The following is a 12,499-nucleotide window of genomic DNA, read 5'->3' as shown; positions in this document are numbered from 1 at the left end:
ACCATTGTATAAAGTAATGTAGTTGTTTGCAATTTAAAAACTTACCTTGAAATAAAAAGGCGTCCCACGTAAATCAGAAAAAGATCTTCCAGACAAACATTGTTTATCAGCACATATAGAAGGTTGACCGAAAAAAAAACTAGGGTTTGTACTAAATGTTGTATCTGTGGTGCTTAAAGTCAGATTGTTTAAAAACAAACGCACACGAGTAAAATTAGAATGTAAAGCAGTTAGATGCTCAATCATTTCTTTTAATCCTAAAAACATACATATTTTTCCGAACAAAACCTTTACTAAACATCATTATAAGAGAACTTAAAAATTACAACACACATAAACTAGTATTACACAGAAAACCTAGAATATTTTTCAGAAATAAATATCAGGTTAAACCATATTTCTATGTCAAAAATTAAATATCGCCACAATTTTTTAAAAATAAAGTCGGAAAATACCTACACAAAAAAATATATATATATAAATGAGATTTTCACTATTTCATAAATAAGTTCTGAAAGAATTTTTTTTATATGAGAAAAAACAAAGCTAGAATTTATTATCTTATTTCCATTAATTTATAGTAATAATAAAATTTTAATACTTTTTTCCATTTTATATTTTACCAACTGGTAATTTGGTCAGCAATTACTTAAGTTCAACGTATATAAGCAATTTTTTACCTTGGTCAGTCACAGAATCACATTGCTTTGAAACTTCTACATAATTTTGTTTTTCACCAGAGGGAAGTGTTAAATACTCCTTTGGTTCAGTAGAATTCATTTTGTGACAGTAAACCACCACTTCAGTTGTTGATTTATCTTTTCTAAAAACTGTCATTGGATAATCCCCATCCAAAACAGCATTTCTTAGCTTGCTGACACTTAAGCAATCAACTAAAATTATATATTTTATATATATTATATATATATATATATATATATATATATATATATATATATATATATATATATATATATATATATATATATATATATATATATATATATATATATATATATATATATAATCATCATATAATATAAAACCATCAAGCAAGTAGTAAAAAATTAATTTTGCTACGATTTGTCCAGTAGAAGTTATTTTTTTTATTTTTTAAGTTTATATTTGTATTTTAAATTGTTTTAATAATTTTTTTTAATAAGAGAATCATTTAAGAGAAAAAAAAATTTAAGAAAAAAGAAACATGCTCTACATTGTAATTAGGTATAAAAAATCAAAGTACTATTGATGCTCTGAAGCAAACAAAAACTGCCTACTTTATTCTTTTTCATTCTTTACCAATGGAAAGCACAAAATTTTTTAGTCTTCTCAATAATATTAAACCAGAAACCAGAAGTGGCTTTGACACCTTTCTCTCTCCTTTGACATCATTGAGAATTTAATAATACCAAATTGTCAATAGTAGAAGCTTATTATTTTATTAACAGGGAACTACTTTCAGACAAAAAGTGAATAGAAAAATTGCCAAAAGATTATTAAATGCAAAAAAAGTTTTTTGCTAATTTAGTCTTGTAGAAGTGGATAACAGAACACAAACAATGTATGAAGTACGACTCAGTAATGTTACTGAATATGTTTTTCATTTCAGAAAAGTTAAAAATTCATGACATCTGTTTAAATTCTTTTAACTGTGTATTTACTCTCATGACAAAATAAACTCTTACTCTTGGCTGCCGAATAAACGGAGAAGGAGGGTCTTAATAAATGGGAGGATCAGAAATATTTCTAAAATCTTATAAATGAGGGGGGGGGGGGTATAAACAGGAGAGTCAGAATTTTAAAAAAGCTAATAAGACCAAAACACTAGAAGAAAATTATTAAACTCAGGAAAACAACCTAATCTTTTTTTGAAATTAAAAAAAATCTAAAACTATACAAGCTTAATAAGGGTTCCCCCTCCCCCTCCTTTTATTTATTCAGCATGTGAAAGTTTCTGATTTTTTTACTAATCTTTTTTTTGACTTTTAATTTTTAAATGGAGAGAAAATTTAGTTGCCTGGCCAAAAGTTATAATTAGGTAATAGTTATCATAATGCTGAGTAAAAAACCATATAGTTTCTACACAGTGTATATTTGTTAAATAGATTAAATCCAGAACAAAAAGTCAAAAACTAGTTATCTTTTAATAAGTAAATACAAGGCATTCAACAAGATCAAATTTGTTTTTATGTAGATGGTTATAAATATATATTCATGTCAATACATATTTATGCAAAAAGTTTACTAAAACAGTATAGCGTTAAGTCTTTGAATATTAGTAAAAATAATTTTAAAAATAACTTTTTTTTTTAATATCAGGTAATTGTTTTAAAAAATTGATTTAAGTTTAGCTCTTTTTCTCTTTAAATAATACTTATGTTTCAGATTTAAATTCATAACAGATTCATAAAAACTCAACACTATTTTTATATTTTATAATCAAACAATACATAACTAAACAATGTTACTAGCATTATTAAATTACACTTTTTGTTCATAATGTTGATTGAACATCACCAAAGTTAAGACATTTTCAGCTAACTTTTCAGCTAACTTTTTCAGCAAAGTAAAAACATTTTCAGCTAGCTTTTCCGTTAACTTTTGGTACAACTAAATCAATACAATGACTTTTGATACAGATTCTATGAAGTTAACTTAATGTTGTCTTGTGCATTTTCCAAAACTCTTTGAAGACTTGGTGAACTTATTACAATGCCAGCTCATTCAATACATTAAGTTCTTTTGCATGCTGCTCCATTATATAAACTTGAAAAGTCTCTTATCTGAAATCTCTGAAACTTTCAGAAAACCATTTAAATATTGTTTTATCCCTACTCTTCTAAAAAGCTGAAAAACTATTTGGAACAAATTAATTCAATAAAAAATTTTCTGTTAAAAACCCTGCAAAAAGCAAAATATTTTTAGGCCAAAAGATTGTTCAACATGTTTTTCTTTGCAACATCAGATTTTTTTACAAAAGTGGTCTGATAATAGGTACACGCTCCCTGGCTAATCAGATTATTGGTCAAAAACTTTGGTTTTCTCAAGATGTTAATCTAATAAATATTACTTAAGATAGTAGTGATATAATTTCTTTTTAACGTTTATAAACGTTTTTGCACCTTGCCTAAAAAAGAAAGGGCATCATTCGAAGATCCACTCCAATTTTGAAAAGATGCTAATTTTGCAATGGATTTGGTTTCCAAGACGGATTGGAAGTAAGAGCTAATCCTAGAAGACGAGCCACTGAGAGCCTCATGCTGTAGCAGAAGTGAGATCAAGCTCAAATGCTCCTCCAAACAGCCAGAGAGTTTTGACTTCTTATCAAGACAAGAATAAATGGTAGTATAATCAGTGAACAATGACACCATAGATGTGAGTATTTCTGAGAGATCAATAATTTGGAAAATTTAATAAAGTATATGGCCAAGGATAGAACCTTGAGGAACCCCTGAAGTTAGAGGAAATGAAGAAGAGAGCATTCCATCAAGGACAACTTTGATACTACAATTAGTGATTCTATAATATTAAAGATGTTACCCGATACACCATAAGAAGAGAGCTTATGAAGAAGTCCAGCATGCCAAACTTTAAAAAAGGCTTTAGAAATGTTGAGAGTGATAACTTTAACCTCTCCACATCTATCTAATGCATGAAAAAAACTATCAGCTATTACCTTTATAATAAACACTCCAGATGTCTCTGGAGCCTAATTTTGTTAGCTGAAATACGAGATTTTGTGACCTGATAATTTTGGGCTTTTGCGCTAGACAAAACCTTTTTACAATGGTTTCTAGCAAAATGTTCCTGGCAAAAAGGCCATGCTTTTTTGCATGAGGTATTAACTGCAATATCTGGTGATAAGTGTGTCGATATGATGTTAAATTCAGAGTATTGTTTTGATGCAAATAATTAGAAAATAAAAAAAGTTAAAATGAACTGGAAAATTTATCACCACCTTTAAAAAAATCACAAAAAATCTAGTGCTGTTGATATTTTTAATAAGTCATTTAATTGTTAAGTCTAATCTAATTTACAAAAAAAACTTTAAGAAGGTGATACCTTATCTTTTAATGATGTTGCTATACCATGCAAAAAACACCAACTAAGCTTGAATGCATTGGACATGTGCAAAAACGCTTTGGAGCCCAATTACATAACATTGTTAAATCTTACAAAGGTATAAAAACTCCTGTTACTGGAAAAGGTCAACTTACTAATAAATGCAATGATTCCATGCAAAATCAATATTCAGATATATATATATATATATATATATATATATATATATATATATATATATATATATATATATATATATATATATATATATATATATATATTCAGTACATGATGTCATTTATTTTTTTGTTTGTTTACATACTTGATTTTTTACACAAACAAAAAAATCAATGATGCCATGTACTGAAACTCTTTGGAATAAAATGCGCTTGAAGAAAATAATAAAGTCTGTAGATTGCAGCTTATATTATCAGGGGCTATTCTAGACTGTTTTCGACAGCGTCGACCATATTTGGGCGCCTCCCAAATTAAAATTCCAGGACCTTTTTTTTTATGGCAAATTTTTTTTTTGGTTAAAAAAACGCTGATTTTCTGCTAAATTTTGCAGGGACAAAGGGTACTGCCGCCCAAATTTTTCTCCTAGAATAGGCCCTGATTATGCTGACTCCTACAACAAAACAGAGGTGAGCTACAACTAAAAAAAAAAGATAATTTTTCTTGGTATGCATTTATTCCTTTGTTTTAATAAAAAAAAAATTGAGCCCAAACATTTTTTTTTTATCATTCTCTTTAATATGAACACAACATGTCTCGGAGGTTTGGGATCCCTTTAAACAACTAAAACTCTAAATAAAAATGAAATCCACCGAAAACTGAAAAATTTACAACTCAAGGGAAAAATTTTCAACTTTGTTTTTAACTATGTTTAGAATAAATAGCTTTGAAACTTTAATCTTTACTTTAAGAATAAATAGCTTTGAAACTTTAATATTTATAACATTGTGTGATTTTAAAATAAAGTAACAACTGATATCTAATAATGGCTTAATAAATAAACACATTTGATTTAAGTTATCAAGAAGTTTTCAACAAAATATGAGCTAGTTAAATAACAATACATTTAGTAAAAAAATACTGTCAATCATTTCAAATAAAATGTGTTTATTGCAAATAATCATTATTTGTAACTTACTAATAATGATTACTTACAATCATACTTTTTACAAAATACTATATACATTATTGATCACACATCATTACTAAGTCTAAAAAACATTAGAATAGACCAAAGTTTCGAAGTTATCAATTTCTGATGTAAATTAAAAATTTTTTCAGCACATTTTTAAATGCTCAAGTTTTCAAAACATGATAACAGCTGTGGTCAAACTTTTAAAACAAAATATTCCATATAAATATTAATGATGACACACCATTACTAAGTCTATTTACCCAGATTATAAACCACCCTGTAAAACCTAATTAATTGCAAAATTAGGATTGAATTCTCTGATTTTTCTTTACATGCTTATACTTAAAAGCATTTCACTTGATAACATTTTTTTTTTGGTCTTAATCATTTTTTTTCTTTCTAAGAACATAGTCTTCTTCTGATCATGTTAACAAAGCCCCTTTCTCTTAAATATTGTTGCCATTATAATAAAAAAAATTTCTTTCTTAATTTTTTTAAACCCAGGCAAATGTGACTGTTTTTCAGATAACCCTAGCTTGTGTTCTGGCTTCTCTTTGTTCTTATTAAAATAATTATCTAATATACCACATTTTTATAAAATTTTTGTTCTCAAATTTTTACCAAAAAAAAGGAAGACTAACATTTCATCTATGAAACAGATCTGATCTTATTACCACTCCATAAATAAAACAGAACTATTTGAAAAAAATTTTAACTCTAATTCTTCTCTTGAATCTAATGACCTCACACTTTTTGATAATAAAAAGAAACATGTTAACCTATAGTTAAACATCCAAATCACTTTGACTTCTGAAACCAAATCTTTTTTTCCCACCTCCTGTAAAATGGCATTTGCATCAATTCCAACTTTTAAAAACTCTGAAGATTACTCTGACCTATGGTTCAAACAATCCTCTTACAATTTTTAGCAAAGGTCTTAAGTTAACAATCTTCTTATCTTGAGTCTACTTGAAAAATTCTGATAATCAGATTTCTTCTATCTTGCTGTTAACTATAATAAGAGAATGATTTTATTGTGCATTTGATAGATGCAGTGTGAAAAGGCTATATATCTTGACATATAAAAGGCTTTCGATTGTCTGGCATGCCAACTATCAAAAGCCTGCATCACTTTCAAAAACATTTCTATTTATCTAATTAGTTAACAAATAAAACCCTTTTTTGAAAAATATATTAATACAACTCTGCTATGTTAATCAAATATAACCTTTTTCTAAATCAAAAGTAACATGTAAAATTTTTTATAATTTTTAAGTTGTTATAAACATGAAGCATAAATATCTAAAATTTATAAATATCATACTTTAAGATCTTAAATAACTAAAATTTTAAATATCATACTTTCAAGATCCTTCAGAGTAAGTGATTCAATATTCCTTCCTCGTAAAAGTATTGGAGTAAAGCATTGTCCATCGAAGAACTCCAAATTCTTTTTTAAAAAAGAAACAAGCCACCATATTGACCAATCACAGTGAAGCTTGTTGCCACTTAAACGCCTAAGGAAATTTGTTTAGTAACCTAGATATTTCCCACAATCATTTTAACAATAGTAGTTCTTATTAGTTATTAAAACTAGCCTACTGCATTTTTTTATAACAATTTCGAAAACTAAAAATACTTACAACTTTTTAAGTCCCTGGTTATTTGTAAACACTGTTTCTTCTAATTTTGTAATATCATTGCCTCTTAAGTCACTAAAATTTGTTACAAAATTAATAACTAGTTCATCGATTTATCACATGAAAAAAATGCATGTATCAGATTGCAATAAGTAAAATATATATAATAAAAGAGAGAAAAGGTTTTTAAAAATCTATAACCTGCTCGACTTGGTTATTTTAAAAATTGTCAATGTCAATACTGATTGTGTCAAAGTATAAAATCAGTAACGTTATTTTATTAAAAGAGTTGTTACTTAGTACTTGTTTAAACTAATTTGTAAATTCTTTATCACTGATTATCAGGTACTTCTACATTTGAAAATATTACAACAAAAATCCTGAAAAAGTGTTATTGTAGCTACTTATTATTACAAACATTTTTTCACAAAACAGCAAAAACAAACAATGAATGGAAAAAACTTCTGTTAAAATAGATTTAAACAAGTACTAGTTTAACAAAAAGTAATGTAACTAATAAACATAAGAAAGCATGTAATATTTTGTTTTATTTCATACAGTGTACGCAGAGGAGTTAGGTTAAAGAAGGCCTTGTCATCGATGTATGAGATACTGTTTCCACTCAACAAGCTAAAATTAATACAAATTAAAAATTCATTAGTACATTAGTAGTTAATAAATTAGTAACATCAATTATTTGAATAAAAAAAGTGATAGCTGAGCTTGAAAACCAGTTTATTTGATGGATATAAACTTTAATCTCATATATAAATGTTTTAAATCTTTTTTTAATATTTAAGGTAAAATATACAATTTTTAAAAAATATAAATATATGCCATCAATCACCTTTTTTAATTAGATATAAATTCAAATATTAATACATTAGTAAAAATTAATAAATTAGTATATTAGTAAAATTTAGTAAAATATGACTTGTGTATTATACCAATAAAAACTGGAATTTTTTAAATGTCAAAAGAATGGTAATTACAATAGCAGACAGATATTTATAATAGAAAATGGTAATCACAATAGTATACAGATAGTTAAAAAAAAAGGATTTTAAAAAATATATAATATTTTTGCTAAGAAAAAACAAGTTAATGTCAAACAGTTTTTTTTTTTAAATAAAAATAAAAACCATCCAGAACATTATGAAAGAATAACAAAAAAAACTAAAGAGTTTATTTACACTCATAAATAAAATAGAAGAAGTTTCTACAAATAGTAAAAAAATAGTAAAGTTCCTATTTAATAAAAATTATTCTGTCAAAATGTACTAATAGATTATTACTATTTCACGTATAATTTTGTTTCTTTACTTCTATCATTCTACAGATTTCTATTTACAATAGACTGTAACTTGTAGCTATTACTTTCTGACCATGATATATATGTGATATAATTACAGTAAATAATAAAATTACAACTTTACATTTACAAAACTAAATATACTATTTTATATATATTAAAATTTATCTTAACTTTTCTACTATATCATTTAACTTCTCTAATACAATTTGCAAAATAGCAGCTAAAAACTTGCATTTTGGTACACTTTTGATAGTTTTATATAGAGAAAGTCAATTTTCAAATAAATATAAAAATATGTATATATTAAAAACATAAATATTTTTTTTATTTTATAAATTTTTTTTATTTTATAAAAACATAAATATTTTTTTTATTTTATAAATTTATATGTTTCTTTTCCAAACTCAAAACTGAGTCTATAAAATATGAACATAAATTCAATAAAAATATGAATAAAATGAACTTCATAACTACTTTCATGATTAATTTAGTAACCCTGGTCTAAAAATTTTATTGTATATTAAAATTAAAAAATTTAAATTTAAAAAAACTCTATTTATGGAAAGTTATACTTTTTGAGATAGAAAAGATTTGGAACTACAATAAGTGGTTTGGTGCCCTGCCCCCCCCCTCCTAGAACCCTTGACCCCCTGAGCCAGGTGGCCATAAGAAGTTTAAATTTATATCTAACTCTTACATCTATCTCTTAATACGTTATATGCATTTAGATAAGAATCAACAAAGTCATAACAATTTAAGTGAACAAAAACTTAATTTGTACCACACTTTCTTTAATAAATCCATATCAAAAAATTGTTACTTGAAATTTCATAACATTTTTTGAATTGTTGGATTTTAATAAATGTTTTATTTTAAAAATACTGTATTAATGCTCTTTCCAAAAATATTTAACAATTTAATAATTTATTAATTTAAAAACTTCATTTCACATACCTACATGATAGTAAGTTAAACTTGGTAATATAAAAAATTGTAAAATAAAAAAGGAAAATAAAAAAAAAAGGAAAATGTCACTTTACAACCATTAAACTTAAAAACTTAAGTTTAAATAACAAGCTAATGAAATTTAGGTTGCTCATGTTATATGAAAACAGAAAATAATCATTAAATATTTGAAAAATGATTTTTTTTTTTTTTTTTTTTTGCATAGACCAATTATTCTGAAAAATTATTAGATCTATGTAATTTTGGAATGCAAAATCTTTTTTATTGTTATTTTTATTAGCTTATTACAGTTAAACTTTATAAGGCATCATTTATAAGGCATCATTCTAAAAATTATGTTGTTTACACTTTTTATCAAAATTTATAATTTATACTCTGCAATTGAAAACATAAATATTAGTACTTAAAATTATGTGAACAACAACTTTGAAAGCTAAACAGATGTTTGTTGTAATATAACTTACAGAATATTCAAACAAAGGGTTGAGCTTTTTTTTTTCTTATTTAATGATCTTAAACAAAATATGGTTCGTCTTAATTTTCGTTTTAACAAGATTAGGCAAAAAAAAATATCTTAATTTTTTAATTTAATATTTTTTTTTTTTTTTTTTTTTTTTTTTAATGTTAACTTTCCTTGATGCAAACACTAATTCCAGAATCTAGATAACTGAGATTTTAACTATTTAATAAAAACTATAAAAATCAATAAGATGAACTTATGTTACCAAAACTCTTTTTCATGTTGGGCTAATATCGAATTTAGAAAATTTGATTAAAAAAATATGCTAACATGTTGTTTTATATTCCGGAAAACTATAAAATTTAGCGCGTAAATTTAGAACATTCTTCATAAACTTGATGATGAGATTTTATTAACTTACAGTTCCGATGTTAGCGGTGAGATGTTTTCTGGAACGTTTTTAAATCCAAGGTTTGAGCAGTCTACACGGTATATATAGCCGCCATCGATTGTTGATACCCATTTGCTTTGACATTCGTTAATGTCTAATAAACTTACGTACAAAAGACTTACTAATATTAAAAAAGTGATAAAATACATTGATAACACTTTATTAGTAAAATTTGATAAAAAATCTAGCTAGGAAAATCTAGCCGTCTTTTCTCCGGTGTTTTCCATGCAACCAGAATAAGATTTTCAAAGTCTCAAAACTTCAATGAGCATATCCACAAATTAGAAAAACGGACAATGTTTTATTAATTCCTTCTTCGTCTAATTTCTTTTAAAATATACTTCAAGTAATTTTAATTATTAATCATTGAATTTTTGCTATTGTTTACATTCGACGTCAACCGTTTCATGAATTAAAACAACGTTTCTTGATCCGTTTTAAATTTTGAATTTTACTACTCTAAAAAAAAATCAAAAGCATTTACAGTTGTTTGTTTATCAAAGTGACATTTTTTAAATGACGGTTACGCAGAAATAGTCTAAACAGTCTTCTCCGTTTGTGATTATTGTAATACAAAAGATCTTTGTCACAGGAAGTAAAAGCTTTAAATGTGTTAATAAATAAATAAATAAATATATATATATATATATATATATATATATATATATATATATATATATATATATATAATATATATATATATATAATATTAATATATAAATAGTATAAATATATATACATATATATATGTATGTATGTATATTTATATATATGTATATTTATATATATGTATGTATGTATGTATGTATGTATGTATGTATGTATGTATGTATGTATGTATGTATGTATGTATGTATATACATATGTATGTATACATAGAGAGATTTATTTCCTTCTTATTTACATACAATTATGAACTTTTTTGATCAAAAAACTGGACGGATTTACTTACGACAAAGTTAAGTGTATTATTCGTACCTTTATCTTTTGATCATCTAATGCCACTAATATAGTTTGAACTATACCCTGTATTTAAAATAGTTTATTTGAAGATCTTACATAGATCGATTAATATCAAAGATCGGTTAATGTAATCCATTATTAACACTGCAGTTCGATGCTTTGGATTACCTTATTATAAAGTGAAAATTTTATTATTTTAGTAGGAAGGGGGGGACATTTCTGGTAGAAAATATGAATGAATAATACTAAACATATTATAAATAAAAAATTTATGGGTCTATGTAATTTAAATAATTAAATTAATTTAAAGTAATATGTCTTGATAAAAAATAAATTTTGCATCAAAGCTATTTAGCTTTGTATTTTTGAAATCTAATGAAATTATATGGAATTTAGAACGCGCTTTCATTTACGATCTTATATCAAAACGCTGTTTTAACTTCATTTAATATAGCTCGCGAACATTTTTTGTTAATGCAGCATAACTTGCCAATCATAAAGTTGATTTTGGCGGTTTAAGAGTATTCAATTAATATGCAAATAGTTTATTTAATTGAAGTAGCTTGAATACCGTCCAATAATAGGTTAGAGACTAATTGATGAAACAGATTTTAAAAATATCAAAAATTTGTATATTCGCGATATCAAGACAGATTTACAAAAATTGTAAATTAAAAAATTAAGAATTTTAAATAATTTACTTGATAAATATGAAAAAGTTATATACAAAAAATAATTACAAAATCCAATCGTGCTTGAAATTTTTCAATCGTAGCTAATACGTTTATTGAAAAAACAAGAACTTACAAAACAAAAAATATCCGTCACATATTGACAAAAAGTCGTTTGCTTAACATTTTTTAAGATTAACTTTTAAAAATGTAAATTTAAAATTTTTACTTACTCAAGATAATCTTCAAGCATTTAAGCAAAAGAATACTTTTCCGATTAAGAAGAGTGTAATTGGATAAAAATTTATTTTGACTGCTTGCAAACCCGGTTATTTTAAAAGATAATCATTACTCTGTATCTAATTCAAGCGAATCAATATAGCAACAGGCCTTAAATAATTCAGATTAATCACAAATTTTGTTTTATAAAACGTTTAAAGCGCATCAAATAAGTAAAAAAAAAATGCGCTCGTCATTGTCTTTAATCTTCTAAAGTTATCTGAATTGAAATTTAAAGCTCGCATAAGCATTTTTTTTTTTTTTTTTGGTGATACAGAAAGAGTATCAAAAAACTTAGGGCTTTATCGAGAATTACAACCGAATCGCATACGACTGTTTAACTAATGCAGATTTGCAAGGAGAACTTAACTGCTTTCGTTGCTTTAAAATGCATTAACTAGTTATTGTTTTTATTATTAACGTTGTTGTTAATAATATTTTCTGTTGTTGCACTTATTTTTATTATTTATGTTTATTTTTATTATCATTTTTTTTTTTTTAAATACACTTTTTTTTTAATAATATTTTAAGCTGTATTTATA

At 25.1% G+C, this 12,499-nt stretch overlaps 1 protein-coding gene across 5 annotated transcripts in view; it reads right to left on the bottom strand.

Annotated features, from left to right (window-relative positions):
- Window positions 1–12,220, bottom strand: part of LOC100201272 (uncharacterized) — a 39,430-nt gene extending 27,210 nt beyond the window's left edge. Inside the window, exons 1-8 of one of the 5 annotated variants that reach the window (XM_065810997.1) lie at window positions 11,815–11,862; window positions 11,023–11,175; window positions 10,015–10,503; window positions 7,411–7,482; window positions 6,856–6,927; window positions 6,575–6,729; window positions 681–893; window positions 46–257 (exon numbers count right to left, since the gene is read on the bottom strand). In XM_065810997.1, coding sequence (XP_065667069.1) covers window positions 46–257; window positions 681–893; window positions 6,575–6,729; window positions 6,856–6,927; window positions 7,411–7,482; window positions 10,015–10,193 — 903 coding nt within the window. In that variant the 5' untranslated portion in view covers window positions 10,194–10,503; window positions 11,023–11,175; window positions 11,815–11,862. Of the gene's footprint in view, window positions 1–45; window positions 258–680; window positions 894–6,574; window positions 6,730–6,855; window positions 6,928–7,410; window positions 7,483–9,858; window positions 9,971–10,014; window positions 10,504–11,022; window positions 11,176–11,814; window positions 11,863–11,911 lie in introns of those variants that run through there. The other 4 variants (XM_065810996.1, XM_065810998.1, XM_065810999.1 and 1 more) reach the window with 4 other exon arrangements.
- Window positions 12,221–12,499: the final 279 nt, after the last annotated feature.

This window comes from Hydra vulgaris, chromosome 11 (genome assembly GCF_038396675.1).
Source record: "Hydra vulgaris chromosome 11, alternate assembly HydraT2T_AEP".
NCBI classification, from domain to species: domain Eukaryota; kingdom Metazoa; phylum Cnidaria; class Hydrozoa; order Anthoathecata; family Hydridae; genus Hydra; species Hydra vulgaris.
This window is presented reverse-complemented; position numbering and strand designations above follow the sequence as displayed.